General features: G+C 46.7%; 1 protein-coding gene across 3 annotated transcripts in view; it reads left to right on the forward strand.

Annotated features, from left to right (window-relative positions):
• LOC146171557 (uncharacterized) overlaps positions 1-20,184 on the forward strand; it is a 342,743-nt gene extending 322,559 nt beyond the window's left edge. For all 3 annotated transcript variants that reach the window (XM_084586410.1, XM_084586412.1, XM_084586411.1), the window contains one exon: positions 17,427-20,184. In XM_084586410.1, the coding sequence (XP_084442536.1) occupies positions 17,690-18,922 (1,233 nt within the window). In that variant the 5' untranslated portion in view covers positions 17,427-17,689 and the 3' untranslated portion in view covers positions 18,923-20,184. The remainder of the gene's footprint in view (positions 1-17,426) is intronic.
• Positions 20,185-21,583: the final 1,399 nt, after the last annotated feature.

Genomic DNA, 21,583 nt, shown 5'->3' on the forward strand with positions numbered 1-21,583 from the left:
GTGGAAGGCAAATGGTTTACCACACCCCCTAACCCCCACCCTTGTACACACTCATATGCACAGTCTGACAAACATCTCAACAATGAGAGCAGCAACCATTATGAGGTAGCTCCCCGCAGGGGGCACCTGTTAAAGCAGGTGTTTGTGTGTTTTGTGCGACACCACGGACCCCGAGCACCCACGCTTAGCCGTGCGTGGCATCGTCGCGTCTGGGGAAAAGGGGATCCTGGTGGTTGAGCCGATGCCGAGTGTTTGGACCTTTAAGGCCCCTCGGCGGAGGCAACACACCACTTTGGCCCACGCTTCCCATAGACGACACCTCCGGGCTGACCCACCCGGGGGAAATCGGCAGTCGCCTTTTCCTGTTCTCCCCTCCATCTTTCACTTTCCTATTTTCTTTCTTAGAACTGTCCTGTCCTCTCTTACCTTCTTCATTTCTTCCTACTTCCAGGCGGCGAGGGTTAACCTTGTGTGGCTAGCTACCCTGAGTTACGCCATATTGGGTTATAGTTGCGGTGTACAGCTGGCGTGGGCAGGAATAGGCAATTTCTGTCCCGTCCCCTCGTTGGGCTCCATGGTGGGTGGCTGGCACTGCAGCCGAAAAATACACTTTTTATGGCATCTAAACACCTTAACCCCGATCGTCCTCCTTCTAAAAGGGGGCGCACCGAGACCACCATGTTCTTCTCAAAGAACATAAACAACTTTCCTCGTTTCCACGTGGTCCACAGTGACCACGAGGAAATCACTGCACGACTTGTGTCCCCATTTGTTGTTTCTCGAACGTTGACTGAGGCCATTGGCCAGGGCTATAAGATAAAGAAACTTGGAAACGGTGACCTGCTACTAGAATTAATATACAACCATCAGTATCAGAAGCTAAGTGCAGTCGAATCATTTGGAGAAATACCGGTACAGATTAGCCCGCACCGATCACTAAACACTGCCCGAGGAGTCATCTCTGATGATGACCTTAGGTACGTCAGTGAACAAGAACTTCTTGAAGGCCTGAAGGAACAAAATGTCACAGATGTTTACCGGATAAAGATCAGACGAGATAACAAAGAGATAGAAACAAAGCACATTGTACTCACCTTTGCTGCAAGCACTCTCCCAGAATCAGTCGAAGTAGGCTACACAAAGATAAAACTGAGGCCCTACATCCCTAACCCACGCCGCTGCTTCAAATGTCAGAAATATGGCCATGGCTCTCAGAGTTGCCGTGGCCAACTCACATGTGCAAAGTGTGCCTCGCACGAACACCCTACAGACAACTGCGAAGAACAGCTGCTTCTCTGCTCAAACTGTGAAGGTAACCACCCAGCTTATTCACGCTCATGCCCATACTGGAAAAAAGAAAAAGAAATAATTACACTGAAAGTCACCGAAAACATATCTTACGGAGAGGCACGAAAGCGGCTTTCTCTCCCTCAAAAGCCGCACTACTCCGTTGTGACGCAGCAGGGCGCGGCATCACAGCGGTCGTTGGCACCTGCCCAGGAAGCACACAGTTCTTCCAGGGCAGCGCCACCTGCGCCCTCGGTGGAGTCAGCTAGCGCTACTCCACCACCACCCGCAAAGCTGGCTGCGCGGACCCCCAGGTCAGCCGGCCCAAAGGCCTCGACCCATGAGTCGAGGCCTAAAACTGACAATCCTGTGCTTTCTGCACAGTCGTCCACCGCATCTGAAGATGCGATGGACACAACTTCTTCACCCCAGCTGCCTAGGCGGCAAAGCTCACTGGAGCGAAAAAGAAAGGGAAAAGTCCCAATAACAGGTCCCAAGGACCTACAAACCTAAATTTAAACTTGTCCCTTAAATAACTTTTAATTATGGCGCTCCTCATTTATTGGAACTGCCGAGGACTCTTTAAAAATTTAGATGATATATATGAAATTCTTGCGGACTATCAGCCAAACATACTTTGTCTGCAAGAAACCCATTTAAAACCAGCAGACTCAAATTTCCTTAAGCAATATAATGTATTCAGGAACGACAGGCAAGGCAGCTCTCACTCCTCTGGTGGCGTTGCCATTGTAACACAAAAATCAATCCCCTCTCGAAACATCTCACTCAACACAGACTTAGAGGCAGTGGCAATCAGAAGCTTAGTTTATGGCAAAATAACAACCGTATGTTCCCTGTATATTGCTCCAACTTATAAGCTAAGTAGCGAAAGTTTTGAAAAATTGATTGATCAACTTCCGGAACCTTGGTTGCTGGTCGGAGACTTTAATGCTCACCACCCATTATGGGGATGTACAAGAACGGACTCCCGAGGTGTTCTAATCGAAAAATTCTTATTGTCCTCGGGATCATGCTTACTAAACACGAAACAGCCAACTTACTACAATATAGCTTATAACTCTTACACATCCATAGACCTAGCCATTGGCTCCTCGATGTTCCTGGCAGCTACAGAGTGGACTGTCATTAACAATCTATACGGAAGTGACCATTTTCCGATCTTAATAAAATATACTGGGAACGGAAATGAAAATGTGTCGAATCCCAGAAAATTCAAAGAAAATGCAGCCAACTGGAAGATGTTCAGGGAACAGTCATCATTGGCCAGTTCATCAGTTACTGACTTAGGCGTTGATGAAACTCAACGCTTAATCACGCTGCACATCATAGAGGCAGCAGAAAAATACATTCCACAGACGTCAAGTAAGCCACGAAATAAACGAAGACCCTGGTGGAATGCAGAATGTAAGACTGTTCGTGAAACTCAAAACAGGGCATGGTCGAAACTACGCCGATACCCCACAGCCGAAAACCTAATAGCCTTTAAGCGTGCAAAGGCAAATGGCAGGCGTATTCGACGCATCTCCAAGCGAGAAAGCTGGTCATCATTCCTTTCTTCAGTGAACTCCTATTCTGACGCACACAAAGTTCACAACAGGATAAGAGCACTTAAAGGATATAGCACAGTCCCAACGCCCCTTGTCAGCACCAGTGGTGACTCTCTTGAACATCAAGCAGACACACTAGGGCAACACTTTGAATACATATTCAGCTCAGCACACTATACAGATTCCTTTTTGCGGCACAAGGCAAGAGAGGAGAGGAAGCACATACATGATAAAAGGCCATCCTCAGGAGGATACAATAGCCCATTCACCATGCAGGAGCTGAAGATTGCACTAGACACATGTGGTAACACAGCTCCAGGTCCTGACAGGATCACATATGGAATGCTCAGGCATCTGCATGTGAACACTGTTGAAACCCTACTCTACCTGTATAATAAAGTATGGGCCACAGGACGCTTTCCTAAAGCATGGAAGGAAGCGATCATCATCCCAATATTAAAACCCGGAAAAGAACCCACACTTGCTGCTAGTTATCGGCCTATCGCACTAACCAGCTGTCTATGCAAGCTTTTTGAGAAAATGGTAAATCGTCGCTTTCTCCATTTCCTTGAATACAATGGTCTTCTTTATCAAAACCAAGCTGGTTTTAGAGCTGGGCGATCAACAGCTGATCAGCTCATTGCCTTTGAGTCTTATGCAAGGGATGCTTTTGCACATAAACAACATTGTTTATCTGTCTTTTTCGATCTTGAAAAAGCATATGATACCACTTGGCGCTATGGTATCATCCGCGACCTCTTCTCTCTTGGCATCACAGGAAACATGTTGAGCACAATTCGAAGTTACTTGTCTGAACGGACCTTCAAAGTTCGTGTTGGCAATGCATATTCAAAGCAGTACATTCAAGAAAATGGTGTCCCTCAAGGTGGTGTTCTCAGTTGCACACTTTTTGTAGTCAAAATGAACTCTTTAAAAAGCGTGCTGCCAAAAACTATTTCTTGTTCTGTATATGTTGATGACGTCCAGATAAGCTTCAAATCTTGCAACTTGGCCATCTGTGAACGACAAATTCAGCTAGGTGTAAACAAATTGTCCAGGTGGGCTGATGACAATGGGTTTAAATTTAACTCTGGAAAGAGTGTTTGTGTACTTTTCTCTAAGCAGCGTGGCATCAGGCCTGACCCCAACATTACACTGAATGGCCAGAGCCTTGCCTTTAAAAAAGAACATAAATTTCTTGGCGTAGTTGTTGACGAAAAACTTTCCTTCATTCCCCACATAAAACAGTTGCGACTGAAGTGTCTCAAAGCGATGAATTTGCTAAAAATTCTCTCTCACCGGTCATGGGGCACAGACCGCGACTGCCTTCTGAACCTTCTGAATAGTGTAGTTCTATCACGCATTGACTATTGCTCGATGGTTTATGGGTCAGCATCATCCTCTGCGCTAAAATTGCTCGATCCCGTGCACCACCTCGGCCTTCGCCTCGCTACAGGCGCTTTCCGAACTAGCCCAATTGCTAGCCTCTATGTCGAGGCGAACCGATGGTCACTGCAACGAAGGAGACAATTTACTTCTCTAACTTATGCTATGAAGGTACTATGCCAACTGGACCATCCATGTCGTCGGCTCCTGCTTGACAAAACTGGCACAGCACTTTTCTCAAAAAAGCCATCTCTAACACCACCATATCCAATCAGAGTTGCCACGCACATTGAATATCTGAATGTTTCGGTTACCAGTCTTCATACAACTTCCATAAAAGACCTAATTGCTCCTTGGGAAATGCACGGTGTTAATTGCGACCTGTCGTTTCTTGAAATGGGCAAACATGCATCCCCTATTGCCATACAGCAGCATTTCATGTCACTTCAGGAGAAGTACACTTGTGATGAATATTACACTGATGCTTCGAAGTCTGCTCAAGTCTCCTGTGCAGCACATGGGCCACAGTTTTCACAGTCAAAAACCCTGAACAGAAATACTAGTATATTTACCGCTGAATGCAATGGTATCCTTTTAGCTGTGAGACACATTATAGAAAATAAAATACAGACGTCGATCATCTACACAGACTCCCTCAGTGTTTTAAAGTCCCTATCCTTTTGGAAATGGCAAAATAAGAACCCAGTACTGAACTCTCTTTATAACACCCTTATGTTTGCCCATGAACAAGAAATTAAAATTACACTGTGTTGGGTGCCAGGCCACCGCTGTATACCTGGTAATGAGGCAGCTGATAGGCTAGCTGCTTCAGCTGCCCTTCGAAATGACACAGACATTGATAAGATAACTTATCATGACCTCAAACCACACATAAAAAACATCATTAGACAACAATGGCAAGAGGAATGGGACGCAGCATCAGAAAATAAACTACACACAATAAAGGCAAAAATAGGCAGGTACACCACAGAAAAACAAGACAGATTTAAAGAAGTAGCCCTGTGCAGGCTGAGAATTGGCCACACATACATAACCCATACATATCTTTTAACCAACTCTCCTGCACCACACTGCTCGAGATGTGGTGATCGACTCACTGTCATACATGTTTTAATCATATGTGCACAACTGGAACCAGAAAGAAGACGTCATTTTCCCTCCTTGTTCACTCATCAAATACCTGCACACCCATCCATTTTTATTGGCGACAACCCAATGTTTCCTTTAAAACAGGTGCTTAAATTTTTATCACAAGTAGGCTTTTTACATGAAATTTTTTATCGACGTGGGTCTCAGCCCGCTCCTCCTTGAGAGGACGGATGAGATATTTTAATACATCTACTTATACATTGCGAATCCATTATATATCACAAATGAATTTTAGGCCCTATACACCATTGTTTTTAGCGATATCACAGAGCGAATACATTTTTAGGCCCTATACACCAGTTTTTTATCCCTTCATGAAAAATCACAACTATTCCATCATATAAACTTGAGTGCACCATTAACCTTGAGTTTGGCGCTCTTTGGCCTGAGTCGCCCTTGCGCCATTAAAATCCATCATCATCATCATCATCATCATTATGAGGTAGCTGCTATTTTATGAGATATTAGCAAATACTTTCAGGACTTCAAACGCCGCGTGCGCAGAGCCATTACAATCGTTCGTCCATCATCCGAACATATGAGCACTTCAATGCACACTGGGGAAAAAATGCATCTTTATGAGTGGCCTTTGGGTCGACAGAAGACCTTATCGTGCATGTGCATGCTGCAAACGTCTTGCATCGAAACCGTCGAGACTAGGACACGACTGTCTAATGTTGAATGGCGGTTTTCTTTTCATAGTTGCCGAAAATATTTTGCAAAGTCCGAATTTATGGGGCGTGCAGTCAGTTGACACCTGAAAGGACATAAATGTCATCAGCATAGAGCTGTGATGCATTTTTTTGCCATATTGGAAAACAACAAACATTATTTGCCAGCAGCAATTTAGGTAAGTAATAATGTAGTGAGCAATGGGCATACAGAAAATGCGATGCATACATTTATAGGGCTGGGTAACAAAGTTGGAAGACGTATGCGCCCATCCTAATTTCTATTGCGATAGCCGCAGTAGCAATTCCTCACTGCTAAGTGCGGTAAGGCTCGCTACAAATGATATTGCTCTGTGGATAGTGACAAATGGTTGACAGTTTCAATCCCTACCTCATTACACTGTTTTGATGGCATGCCATGAAGGTTAAATGAAAAAATGGCATTATTCAGTAATATGGATGAGAGAAAATAAAACTGGCGTGGCACAAATTAGGGCATCTTTTTGATGCACCTCACATACCTCGTAGAAAAGAAAACTTCGCACTAATAATAAAAGAGTGAACAGCATGGTGACCGCCATCACTATAGCAACAACAATCATGAGAACTCGCGGTAGACGAGAGCAGCAAAAGGTATAGGAGGTTGCTGCCACGTACACTTTGCCTGGAGACACATCTCAGCTACTGAAGCCTGGACGCAGTCTAGTACATATGATTCATCGATGAACTGAACGCGTAAAGATTTAGAGTGTCTCGCTGAAATCTAAAAGAACAGTCTGGCGCCTTTGAAGTGCCAAAAAGTGTTCTATCTGGGTACTTGGATGTATACATACAGGCAAAATCTGTTGACAGCTTGTATGCATGAAACCGTAAAGGCTGGGGTGAGACAGACAAATTTAATACAGTGTGGGCTATATATTTCGTCTGACTTAGCACAGAGCATGGATTTGCAAACTTCTAAAGCACGCTAAATAAGATACCATTTTACAATTCAGGCACGCCGTTGACCGAAAGAGTGCCTAGCGCAACAACCAAAGGAGAGCAAATTAATACAAGCCTCAGAAAAAAAAAGCTCAAGGCATATAACTTGCTGCTTCTTTTCTTCTACACCCTTATTTTAGTCTTGCATACAACAAGGGACACAATAGGTCGGCATTAAGAAATCTGACGACGCGACCCCCTACTATGCCGCTTACGCTGCTCAATTCAGCTAGCCACAAATATGGTGGAAACACACGCGGCGGCCGATAGATGGCAGCAATTTTGCATAAGGTCTATTGCATTTGCAAATAATACACAGCATGTCGGCTAGCTATACATCAAGAAGGTTTTCCTTGGAAGGGCAAGGCTACATAAGAAGGTGTCTGCCGCGGGCGGTTAAGAGAGCGTGTGGTATTTACCGCTTGCTGCGCTGTTGGGAACCAGAAGACGGGCGGCCGTGTACGACGAGTCCTCCCGTGTGCTCCACATACTCCGTGCCAAATATCCCCCAGCATTTGCTGGGAGAGGCGGCGGGAGATGACATCACGTGTTGCCGACTAGATATAGAAGCTCCATGTCGTCTTCTCGCAGTAATCCGCGTAGACGCTTTGGTGGCACACCCATCACCGGTTCTCGTTCCCCCAAGGGGAGGTAATTACCCCCTCTCCCAGCCAGTGCTGCCCGACGCTCGCTGGGTTGATGGTGATCGGCCAAGGTGAAGGGGGAGGCAACTGGTTTTTTTACCCCCCCCCCCCCTCAAGAGCTGCTTCTTGGATGCCATCCACGAGGTACACGTGGGGCTTGCAGCACAGGCAAGGCGCCAGTGCCATCCGACGAGCAGCAAGGTGAAGGGACCCCCACTGTCCATCGGCAAGTCCCAGAAGCCAGCGTGATGGGAGGGTGTAGTTTGACATGCCTTTGTTGGTAGGCAGGGGGTTGGCCTCCTCTCCCGTTAAGCCGGGCTGGTTCCATGAGACACCGTAGGGGACTCACGGACGCAGGGCAGCAGGCAGCAACGTACAGGCCCAGGCGGCTTCACTTGACCTCTGCATATGCCTCCGGATCTCAAAGAGGTTGAACAAATTGTGCAAAATGACCATTTATTAAAATGTGGTCCAATGCGGGTGCAAATTTTATCCAGCACAGCACCGAGTTGTGCTCACCAGAACAAAGCTGGCTTGCTTCAGTCAAACGCCGATCCGTGGTTTTTCCGGCCTGATATGGTTCCGTAAAATTTCTGATTCGCCTTCTCAGCGCAAAAATACCAATATCATTTGAACTAAGTTAGCTTTCTCTAGTTAGGTGAGATGTTTCGGCTACAGCAAGGTCCATCACCTATCACCTTCATATTACGACTATGGATCATTGCATAGAGTACATGAATACAAATACCTTGGTGTCATTTTTACTCACAATATGTTATGATCAAAACGCATCGATTACATCGTTGCTAAAGCTCGTAACAAGGTTCGTTACTCAAAGCACACAGCAAGAGCAGTTCCTAAACAGGCCAAACTGCTGATGTACAAAACTTTAATCTGGCCTGTCACAACGCAGCCAGAGTGCGTCGTGGAGAAAGCAGAGGGAGGAAAATAGCGCACGCCGGTCAAATGAGGACAAAAAGGCAGAGCGGGCTGGACCCCTGAAAGGCGATGAGGGGACGCAAGGAGAAGGGGCGCTCGAGCTTGAGAGGTTACTGCAGTTGCCTTATGTTTCTTCGGTTCAAACCCGGGTGCTCCAGTATTTCTCAATTCAGGTATAGGCATTTGGTATGAATGAGCCAGTCTTTTGCGTATATATTACATAGCCCTTCTGGCCTTTCGTCGCGCGCAAGAGTCTGGCTTTAGTGACGTGAACATTTCTGAGCGGTTCAGTTTAAAGGGATGTTCCTTACTTTTGCTCACCTTCAAATAGTGTGTTGTGTGGTGGCTGCATGGTGACTAGAACAGTGAATTACGTTGACCAATCTTTTTCATCATGTCGCAGTCACGATTTTGTACGAGCAGACAGAAATAGCTAAAGATGTTTGCACGGGGCAAATGACATCTATGTTCTCGTTTACCACTCACTTGACCGGTTAGCTTACGGCATTGTCGAGAGCAAGCCTTTGGCGTAAATCACTTTCTTCGCCATTCTCCTGTCAGAACAAGTACACAGGTAATGTAAGCCAGACCACTCGGCTGCTACTCACAAGCGACCCTTATAGGCAGGCACTGCATTGTGCATCCAAGGTGGTGAGGGAACCATATCTGGTAGACTCTACCAGTAGGCCTGTTCCTTGGCTGGAGTTGAGAGGTGCTCCATTCAGCGCACCTACTGGAGGAATAGTAGTCTCCCCATTCTGGGCTGGAGCTGACCAGCGACGCCATTTATTAGGACGACTTTCCACCAACATGGTTATCTGCTTTTACTTAGGTTTACATGAAACAAATAATTAAATAGTGCTCCTTTGTTAAGGCATGACACTGATCAGCTCCCTCTTTAACAGTGATCGGACGTTCCAAGAGCCTAAATGGAGAATGTTGCATACACATGCAGTTAAATTACTTAGCATTTACTAAGCATGTTTATTCAGTCATATTTTTTAACCTACTATGTCTGAATATTAAAACATCCTCGCAGCCAGTGGAATTACATTTTGTAATCAATAGCTTTATGGGTTGAATTCATGATCGAACCGGACGAAAAGCACAACAGCTGTATACATTCCAGACCAACTTGGGCTATGAGCGACACTGTGGGGAGGGCTCTGGATCATTTCGATCCATTTAACAGGTACTGACTGTGCATAGTACACGGGTGCTATGCTTTCTGCATCAATCCAAACATGGCTGCCACGGCCATGATCAAACCGCGGTACCCTGGTTCAGTGGTTGAGCATCTTAACCACCGAGCCACTGTGGCGGGGTAAAAGTAAAAAAAAGGTATATAAACCTTGACTTTTTTTCTCGGCACACACCATAGTTTATTTCATCCATGTCTCTGCTGTAATACCCTACGTGTACTTCACTTGACAATAATGGATCAAAAGCCAAGACATTGGTGTTTGGTGCATGATAGCCACAGTTGCTTTTGCGCCGTAAAACCCCATATAAACAGACATTGAAATTCTGCATATGGAGCCGCAACTTTAAACCCAAGCTCTAAGGCCATCTTAGCCCATGCAGTGCTCAGGGCACTGCTGCCACCCAGTCAAGTGATCTTGCAACTTTGGTGACAGGTAGCAAAGATGCGGACTGCTAATGCACTGTATGCAATGACTATGGCAAAGGAAGGCGAGAGACGATGGCAGGCGGCCACCATCTACAAAGCTATCCGATAGCCCCTTTCGGGCCCCGACAGAAAGAACACTTTCATATAATGCCTCCTTCCAGGTAAGCATGTGAAGCTCTCATTGTTACAATTGTTTGTTTGTTTTTAATTATGTTTATGAAGAGCAGCAGTACTCTCCCTCGTTTTTTCTTTGTGCCACCCCACCAAGGAGTACCATAATAGCATCCCTGATTCTCTGCAAGAGCAGAGAGTAGAGTTGCCTGGCACTTTCTATGATTTTGTTACTCTTCAAAAATGCTTGCTTTTGTCGCCCGGTCTACTTACTCCCTTGGCTTTGGTATCTGTGACAGCACCTTTTGCATGACATTGTGGCCCATAAGGCTTGATAGCAGTGAGATTAGAATCGCCTTCTAGGACTCTTGGGTCACAGGCTAGACATGCTACCCTAGGTCACACAAGCACATTCATATGGCTTGGTTAAAGTTTGGCTTTATATCTATGTCACTCCAGGAAGCTTGAGCAGCACACATTTACGGCCCACCTCACAGCATGCCTCTGGCAGGTGGCATGGCTGGCCACTTTTCGGCTGTTTCTGTGACATCATGTCTTAAAATTACCTGCCTTTGTGTTTGCTTGCATTAAATGCGTGTTTGACGTCAGCAGCGACATATGTTCTCATGTGGTTTAACCATGTAAACTGTCCTGATCTTCAATCTGCCTCAAGATAGCAGGGCTGGTCCTTTGCGGCACTTGTCAAATGCTGAGAAACTTGCGCTAAGCGATGCAAGGAACAGCAGGCAAGAAGATACAGACAAAGCCATGTACATACGCCATATATCACGCATATCAAAATAAACTACGCCAAACTAGTGTTCTTGCTTGCTTTATTAAATTTCCCACATTAAGCCTTTTTTTCAGGTGTATATAACAGCAAAAGAGCGGCACCTCTTTGTTAAAGCACAGATCTAAGTATGACCATTTTTGCATTAACTACACTTACATTGAATACTTGGGCTCACAAAAAGACTAAGGTAGACCCTAAGTTCCACGCTACGGCGACCTCTTTTGTGATGGGTAAACCAAGGCGCCCTTGGGTTGTGTGATGTCAGTGCACGTTATAAAACACAGGAGGTTGAAATTTCTGGACCATTCTACTATGGCGTCTTTCATAGCCTCAATTGCTTTGAGATGTTAAACCCATTAACTAAAGAAGTAAACCCCAAGTGATCTTTCTTTACCCACACAGGAGTAGCACATTATACGGCTGAAAAGAACTGAATTACAGAAATGTGAGCGCATACAGCTGTAGGTATAATAATCTACTGGTAGTAAATTTACTGCCAGCTGGTTCTTAAAAGGACATGCATGTGTGCGCATACTGCTACGACAGGAAGCACACTTCTAAACAGTAATAATTTTTTTTTAGTGCCTAAAGGTTTGAATAAACATGTGCATGTCTTTTGAGTGTCCTGCGTAGGCTGACGAGCGTGCATACTACGAACATAGCATGGAAAAGCTCTCCCCAGTGCCTTTAACAATGGGCATTGTTTTAGGTCCCTTAGCCTGCACTAGGCAACAGAGAGTCGCAATGACCTTTTTATTTACGCATTTTAAAGACATTGGAAATTTAGACAAACTTTAAGTTCACCTTGAACGTTACCCTTCAGCATTTTTCACGCTGTGAACTCTATAAGCACATTTATCGGACTATGCATTTCATCATTTCATTTTATACCATTACTCCACAATGCACCTTAGAACACACTTAATGGCCGCATTTTATCTCCCCCTTTATTTCTTTTAATCTCCTCAGGATTCTTTTTCCATCTTTACCTCCCGAATCAGCGAAATTTAAACGCCGGATAAAATCTCTGTTATTCATTAAAGGGTCTCTCTCTCTCTGCGCATGTCTTTTGACCTTGTGGCCAACAGGCACCACCACAACACTTTGAACTTGCACAGAGAACATACTTTTGTCAGCATGAAGGAATGTTTCAAGCTCACAAGACTTTTAGAATAAAAACAACCAAAGTAATACATATGTCTGCGTGCATTCTTGCGACAAGGTACCAGGCACATGGACTCTTGTGAAATTGCTGTACCTACTGTCCAGTAACTAAACATTTAAACACCCAGTACAGCAATCCTGTTTTAATCTGTATTTTTTCATGTTTTCGAAATAGCACAAGTGCACTGGTCCACAGTCAAGAGATGTGTAAGAATGCCCTTCCCGGTTGAATTGAGGCCTTTTGTAGTTACAGAGTCAGCACCTGCGACTCAAGTCCCAGCATCAACTACAGTTGATGCCATGACACTTAAGCCGAGGTGGGGCTCATTTCTAGAAGAGTCAGTATTTCGTCCACATGGGCATGCCTGCTACGAGCAGTGATGAATATGTTTTGAAAATGCCCAAATATTGTAGAAAAGAAAAGGATACTCTGCAAAGTCTGTATTAACCGTGCCCATGACATGGACGAGCAGGGTCACGTGTTTCTAGTGAAAATAGCAAAGGACAATTAAGCTAGGCTCAGTGACTTCTTTTATTTCTTGAAGTACTGGGGAAGGTGGAGAGGTTCTGGGTGAAAACAGAACATATATGAGGCAACACAAGCAGCTGCTTTTAAACTGATGAAGAATGTATACTTAAGTTCTTTTGGACAGCAATAGAAAATGAACTGACTGTGTCTGTTCAGAATTTGTGGTAGTAGCACAGCACAAAAGGGTAAACAAGGGTCAATATATTTCTAGCGTCATCCTGACATTTCAACAACTCATTTGGCATCCTGGACAGTATGCCGAAATATTTACAGCTATATGAGAAAAGTTAACTGTTAATTGGTAAAATATAAACAAAGGTTAACTAAAATGTAAGCATGTACAACAAGGCAGAACATGAAGTCTCGGCGGCCCATGACATGAACTAAAATACAGTGATGGTCATCTGCCCTGGTGCTTCTCTGCAGTGCACAGGTACAGAGGGGCGAAGCATACACAACAAACGGTGTGCTAGCATACAGACAGTCTGTGCCTAAGGGCAAAAGGGGAGGGGGGGGGGAGGGGCAAAACAGCTGAAAGCAACAACGATGCACTTCCATATGAGGGCCAGTTCTCGGGAAAGCAACATAAAAAAAAAAATACTGCAACAGCGAGTAGCGGTAGCTACTGCCCCAAATTAACATTTACTACATACTACTGTAAGTACAGAACTGCACACTTGGAGAAGACGTAACCGAAGGGGCTGTAAGCAACTCGCACTGTACACAAACCTCAAGTACACACACTGTCCCGCTTGTATCCCAACGACGTGAAGAAACCGTACCTCTTAGTTTCCAGGAGCATAAATGATTGAAGTATCTATGCGCAAATTTTGCGATAAATGACTGATGCAATAAATCCACTGTGAATTCCTTTTATATAACCTTCAGTAATGCTAAGGGAGCCGAAGTGTTCTCAATGTAGTATTATGGTGCCTGGAAAGAGACACGACACATCTATTCGCCGCCATTTGTAATACGTCCCGCAGTGAAAGACCTGAACTTGCAGAGAGCCGGCTCCGTGAACTGCGCATGCGCGCCCAGGACCAAAGTGGAAAGGAGGATATGTTGCTCTTCTGGACGGATGTGACGTCAAATAGCTTTTAGTGCTTGTTTTTTTCTAGAAGTAAGCCTCACCCAGATGCTCACTGAGTCGCCCAAAGTATGGCCCAAAGAAGGAAGACTGGCGCGCTTTTCAGACAACGAGCATTTGCGCTTTGCGAGCCCTAGGCACCCTAGGTTGTCTTTCATGCGTCGGTCTGCTGCAGTTGGCGGGCCATCATCCCGGTAAATGCAAACTCGGTGATATGCGAATTCAGTTCGTGAATTATAGCCTTAAATTCAAGGGCGCAGCCTTCGGTGCAGTCCTATTTGCAGCCTTCTGACTGCGGTGAGTCGTACATACATGCCCGCGAACTCTAAGTAAAGCATTTGTAGTCTTTCTGCCATCGCCTTCCTTGCAGCTTCTTTAACGAGTTTTTGCACGGCAGCGCAAGCATGCGTTAGCCTCAATTATTGACGCGGCGTAATCGCGCGACGGTCTCCGGGCGAAGGCGTGAGGAGACTGCGTAATGGCGTCCACGATCTCGTTTCATTGCGCTTGGAACAGCTTCCATACCTGCTGCTGTGCACCGATCAGTCGCCGGTCGCTGTTGTCTTCCGGATGCACTGGAGTATTGGGACATATGAGGCGACTAAAAGATAACGTAAAACTGTTTCTGAGTTCGCTTACATTTGTTTGGGCAGTATAAGGCATTTTTGCGTGCGCCAGCGTGAACGCGCTGGTTTATAATCAGGAGGTTTTATTGCCTTCCTCGCAGCTTCAACCGATGGAGCGGCTCAGCCCATAGAAAATGTCGGGCTTCTTTCGGAAAACAGTTGGAAGGTAAGTGGCACTCATCTGTACAGACCATACGTGGTAGTGCTGCAATACATGAGTATATCTGCGGACTGATAAAGGGGGGTTGCTGGCCAGCTGAGAGATGGTTTAAACGTGAGTTGGCCCTGTGCGGAATGAGCCTCGAAGTGCAACAAGCCTACTGCACAGCATGAAATGGCTACAAAAGTATGGTTATATACATGACCGAATTCCTGTGCTTATTTGCTCAGACCTTCCACTGTCAAGTACTCACTTATTTCGGTGTATGCAGCAATGAGGGTGACCTCAATACTCCTCAGCTAGCATAGGTTCATGCCTGTGACAATATCTCTCTTTTTACTGCCGAAATAACTGCATTGGTGGAACTCACTGAGCTTGTTTATATAGATTTAACACTTTGGATGCATGTTGCTACCGCAGAGTTCCCTAATAAATTTATATCTTTTGCCTGCTCCAACATAAACAGTTGGCAGTGCTTGGCTTCAAGCTGCTGCCAAGGCCATTGACAGCTTATTTGAAAACAGAGCAATAATTAATCTGAGCTAGCATGTTTTGTGGGAGAGTGAGGCACCATTGCGAGTACCTCGTAATCCTGTCAAAGAGCTTGGCAGTTGCTGCTATAAGCACTCTCCATTGCAGTTCCATGCAATGCAGCATATTGGGCACTTACTGCACAAGTGATTTAACTTAAATTCTCTTTGTTGCTATTTCAGTGTTTTGTAAGTGTTCTAAATATTTGTATTTGTGCTAGCATTGACAGCCAGTCTCATTACTACCTTTTTCCTTCTGCAGCAGGCACTTTCACTTGCTTTACTCGAGCCAAATTCTATTGTGAGTGAGTTTGCTGAATTTATGCAAACTAAATGTAATTGCAGTATTACTCTCATTTATTTACATTTGCAGAGGCAACGAATTCTTGGTGCCGACGAACGAGTTCCCTCCGCCAGTTCGATTACACCGCCACCTCAGTAGTGAAGTGAGCTGCGACTGGGGTGACCAAATGGATACTCTCACTGCTTCCACAGGTTTAGAGCGTGCTCCCAGTTAAGTTTAAAACACCTTGCTTGCAATGTATTTAATCTTGTGTAATATTGTCACCCTTGAATTTGCTGATATGCTATTATTTGAAAATCATTCTGGGTGGTTTGGAACACATGATTTGCAGTGGGGGGAGGTGGGAAGCACAAATGTGTGACTGCAATTTTTTGCCAGTCTAGCTTCTAGCCTTGCGAATTAAAGTAACAGATTAATACCTGAACAGGCCTGACATTTATTGGAGAGATGTCATATAGAAGAAAACTTGATCCCTTGTGGAGGTAACACAGCTTTGGTTCTCCGAGAAAAAGTTATCCGTGTGTGATGGTGTCTAAAACATGGCATTGTCTTAGGTAACTTGGCATGGAATCAGCCACTTGTACTCTCTTGACAGCATCTATTGTACTATGTGCTAGGTGACATGCCTTCAGGGATGAGGGTAGATGGAGAATACCTCAGTAATCTGCAATTTGCTGATGACATTGCCCTGAAGCAGTCACAGCAGCAGCTGAAGCAGTCAGGATGACGGGCAGTAATGTGAGCAGGTTGTACGTCATGCTGGTCATGGAGGAAGTAAAAAAGCCTTAGAAGCAATGCAAAGGGGTAAATCGGCTGGTATGGATAGGCAACTGCAGATCTTTGAAGAGTGGTAGGGAGATTGTGCTAGAAAAACTGCTTGCTTTGTGTGTGTAGTGCCTCACGACCTCAAGTGTATTGAAATCTTGGAAGGATCCTAACAGTACCATAATATATAAGAAAGGGGCTGTCAAGCACTTGCAAACATAAACTGATCGGGTTATTGTCCATTGCCTACAAGATAATAGAATTGGGAAAATCTTGGACTTTCTATCAGCTGAAGGAGCAGCTGGCTTTCGTAAGGGCTGCCATGTTTTTTAATGTGTCTGCCCTGCCGCTGTTGTGTGCTGGATTGTAGCCTACATCCACATCGGATAGGAGGCTGTGCAAACAAACTGCTCTTTACAGAAGGGACATAATTTGAACTGCCCATATCATACAATGCAGCAGCAGTAGTGAAAAGTGCTCCACAAGAAGTGACTTATTTTAGAATAGTTGCTTTATTGCAGTAGCGTAAAAGGCGTCACCCTTGAGAAAAATCACAACCATGCCTTTGGCAGGTGACATGGCCATGCACTGATTGGTTGTCTGGTTCTGCGATGTCATGAGGCCACATGATATGGCCGAACTGGCTGGAGCTCATATTGTGGAAAAGCGAAAAAGAGACAAAGGATCGAGAAAAGAGAGGACGACGCTATCTGGAGCTGCTAACTCAGGCAGCTCCTTTGAGGTGAGAGGTTGAGGTGGAATAGAACCATCCGAGACCCTTGGATCTAGTATCAGACATGCTACTCCATGTTCATACAGCTTTGTTAAAACAGAGCTTTATACCTATGTTGGGTGGTCTTAGGCACAATGTGGTAGATTATGGTTGTATGCTGATGATTGTGTGTGAGATAATACCGGCACAAATTAAGGGATTAGGGCTTATACCTTTCAGGACTGCTTTAAGCCAATCGTTCATATATGAATTATCGTTCTCACACACTGGCAGACGTAAATTTATGTATTTGGAACATGTAGCCCCATTTAGGCAGACAGTATGACAAAAGTAATTATAGTGTAGTGAACTACACGAGGATATACGAAGACGAGGATTAAGTAGGTGAGAATATCACGAAGACGAGGATAAGGACGACGAAGTGCCGCTGCGCTGCTCGTGCTCGCTTGTGAAGACTGAGACTGGCTGTGTTCTTGTGTGGTTCGCCGTGAAACTTCGACAGGGCTATTATCCCTGTTAAAGCACAGTAAAAACCCCCTTTCACTTGGTGGAGGTGAGCATTTCCTGCCGCCCTGGAGCTCCGCAGCCGCACACTCCCGACACAAGCAATGACCGACGCTACTACCCCCAGTCCAACCGGCCCCTCATCCGCGGTGTTCTGCGCTGGAGCTTTGCGCCAGCGTGATCCTCCAATCTTCAGCGGAACCGGCGACCATGACGTGGAAGACTGGCTGGCCTCATATGAGCGGGTCAGTATTCACAACCACTGGGACGACAACCAAAAACTCAATAACGTCATTTTCTACCTAACGGACGTTGCAAACCTATGGTTCCGCAACCACGAGGCCGATATCACATCTTGGTCTACTTTCAAAGCTAGTTTTGCCGATATTTTCGGCCGGCCTGCAGTGCGCAAATTGCGCGCTGAGCAACGCCTGCGCGGCCGTGCACAGCTTCCTGGTGAGAATTTTACCAGCTATATTGAAGATGTCGTAGACCTCTGCAAGCGCGTGGACGCTTCAATGTCAGAGAGCACCAAGATAGATCACATTATGCAAGGCATTGATGATGACGCGTTCCAGATGCTTCTGGCTAAAAATCCAGCCACCGTCGTCGACGTTATCAACGCATGCCACAACTTTGATGAATTACGCAAGCGCCGTAACATCACTCGCTCTTCGCTCTCAAACCCCGCGCCGCTTGCAGCTTTAACACCTGAAGCAGACCAGTCCACCTTGCTGCCACAAATACAGCAGTTCGTTCGAGAAGAAGTTGCCCGTCAACTATCCCTCGTTCGCCAACGTCCTGACGCTCCCACTCCTTTAGTGCCAAAGCTGCAGCAAGTCATCCGCCAACAAGTTGCGGAAGCACTCCCCACGCTTCCTGAAGCTCCTTCTGTTGCTCCTTTGACATACGTCGAAGCACCAGTCCAGTATAGTCAACCTGCTGTTCCAGCCCCTTTGACCTACGCGGCTGTGGCTGCGCGGCCACCGCCTGAGCCGTCACAACCCATGCAGCCTGTTCTACGCCCTGCACCGCTTTCTCAAACGGCCCCGCTTCATCCGCCCACTGCGCGCTATTACAACCCTTGGCGTACTTCGGACAATCGTCCTATTTGCTACTACTGTGGTTTCGCTGGACATGTGGCCCGCCGATGTCGTCGTCGCATGGCCGAGCCTGCGTCTTCTGATTACTCGCCACCGCTGCTCCGTTCTGCCCACTCTCCGCCTGCGTATGCCCCAGAACAGCGTTCATATACAACGCGTCGTTCTCCTTCTCCGCGTCGCCGGTCACTGTCACCAATGCGCCGGCGACCACCACCTGCTGACGAGGGAAACTAAGCTCCGCGGTTCCTGAGGCAAGAACTGCGTACTCTGCGAAAAGCTCAAGGCCTCATGTTCCACCCACGAACATTATAATGATTTCTATCGATGGTCTGTCCGTATATGCGCTGGTCGATACGGGTGCTGCAGTGTCAGTGATTCATGAGCAACTCTGCCGACGATTACGAAAAGTTACGACGTCATTTAACGGTTTGTCGCTCCGCACTGCCAGTGAAGAGAGGATTGCCCCTTTAGCAGCATGTACAGCGCGTGTCGTCATTGAAGGTATTTTGTACAGTGTCGAGTTCGTAGTTTTGTCATCTTGTTCTCACGACGTGATCCTCGGATGGGACTTCTTGTCTAAAAATAACGCCGTGATCGATTGCGCCCGAGCTGAAGTAGAATTTTCTGCACTGTGCGACGCACTGCCCGACGACAACCGTTCAGTGTGTCCTCAAAAGCTGACCATCGCTGAAGATGTCGACGTAGCACCAGAGGCTTGTGCCCTTGTGCCTCTTTCGTGTCCTGCCGCGTCAGACGTTAGTGTTTTATTTACACCGTCTGCATCCTTCATCCACCGCAAGCACCTGCCGCTGCCATCTGCTGTTCTCGATATTCACGGTGGCTTCACGAAGCTACTCATCTACAATCCGTCCCCACGCCCGATTACTCTGCTACGTGGGGAATCTCCCGGTTCCATTCAACCAGCCCACCTTCTCTCTGACCTGGATGCCTCCGAGACCTACCGCAGTAACTACATTGATGCTCTGCAGTCCGATCCGACGCCTGATTCGTTGCCAGACGACTTCTTCCGAACCGCCATCGATGACGCTCTTCCTTCCACCTACCGGACTCAGCTCGTGGCCCTTTTACAGACATTTCGCTTTGCTTTCGACGCCGCCCACACACCTCTCGGCCGCACTTCAACAGTCGCGCATTACATTCAGACCGGCTCTAACTCGCCTTTTCGACAGCGCCCCTATCGTGTGTCAGCGGCAGAGCGTCGCGTGATCAATGAACAAGTTGAGGACATGCTACAACGTGGTGTAATTCGTCCATCACAAAGCCCCTGGTCCTCACCAGTGGTGCTAGTGAAAAAGAAAGATGGCTCGTTTCGCTTTTGTATTGATTACCGGCGCCTCAACAAAATTACCCACAAGGACAATTACCCCCTTCCGCGTATAGACGACGCTCTTGATTGCCTCCAAGGTGCCGAGTACTTTTCATCTCTTGATTTACGTTCAGGTTACTGGCAAGTACCAATGGCCGCCTGTGACAGAGAGAAGACCGCATTTGTGACACCGGATGGCCTCTATGAATTTAATGTGATGCCCTTCGGTCTGTGCAATGCGCCCGCCACATTCGAGAGGATGATGGATAACATCTTGCGGAAGTTCAAGTGGCACATCTGCCTCTGCTACTTGGACGACATTGTTGTCTTTTCCACCGACTTCGCTACGCACCTAGAGCGCTTGCGGCAAGTTTTGGTTTGCCTTACTGACGCTGGCCTGCAGCTGAATCTCAAGAAGTGTCACTTCGGTGCCAGGGAGTTGACTATTTTGGGGCACATCGTCTCTAAGGAAGGTGTTCGCCCTGATCCGGCCAAGCTGCGCGCAGTGGCGGAGTTTCCTAAGCCGGTTTCTCTCAAGCAACTTCGAAGCTTCATAGGCCTATGCTCCTATTTTCGGCGCTTCGTGCAGAATTTTGCTTCGATAATTGCACCCCTGACGAAACTACTCGGAGGAAACAGTGACTTAACTGCGTGGTCGGTCGAGTGCGACGAAGCGTTCAACGCATTGCGCCGTCTTTTGACTTCGCCACCAATCCTTCGCCACTACGACCCGACAGCACCCACCGAGGTCCATACTGATGCGAGTGGCGTTGGCCTCGGAGCTGTCTTGGCACAACGGAAAAACGGTTTTCACGAATACGTCGTCGCGTACGCGAGTCGTATCCTCTCTAAAGCTGAACGCAACTACTCAGTTACAGAAAAGGAGTGTTTGGCAATTGTGTGGGCATTAACAAAATTCCGACCCTACCTTTACGGTCGCCAGTTTGACGTCGTCACGGACCACCACGCGTTATGTTGGCTGTCCTCTCTTAAAGACCCGTCCGGCCGCCTCGCACGATGGGCTCTCCGTCTACAGGAATTTGACATCCGCGTTATATATCGCTCTGGCCGTAAACACATGGACGCCGACGCACTATCTCGTTCTCCCGTCTCCAACGAACCTGCTTGCTCTACGGCGGCTGATCCCGTCCTCTCCTCTCTAACCATCGCTGACATGCCTGCGGAGCAGCGAAAAGACCCGTGGCTCGCATCTCTTATCGAGATCGTGTCCGCTTCTCCTAACGCTGCTGCGCCTTCTCGGGCTTTACGCCGTCAAGCACCACACTTTGCCCTACGAGACGGTCTTCTCTACCGCCGCAATTATATGACTGATGGTCGACGGTGGCTTCTCGTCATTCCCCGCCATTTACGACATGAAATTTGCACCTCTTTCCATGCCGACCCTCAGTGTGCCCATCCTGGTGTAGTGAAGACGTTTCAAAGGATCTCTCAACGCTACTATTGGCGCGGCATGTACGGTTATATTCGCAAATACGTCCGCTCCTGCATCGCCTGTCAGCGCCGAAAGTCATCCACACCTCGTGCTTCTGGCCCCTTACAACCACTTC

The sequence above is a fragment of the Amblyomma maculatum genome, unplaced genomic scaffold (assembly GCF_055883805.1).
Source record: "Amblyomma maculatum isolate TAMU_Amacu unplaced genomic scaffold, ASM5588380v1 scaffold_19, whole genome shotgun sequence".
Classification (NCBI taxonomy): Eukaryota; Metazoa; Arthropoda; class Arachnida; order Ixodida; family Ixodidae; genus Amblyomma; species Amblyomma maculatum.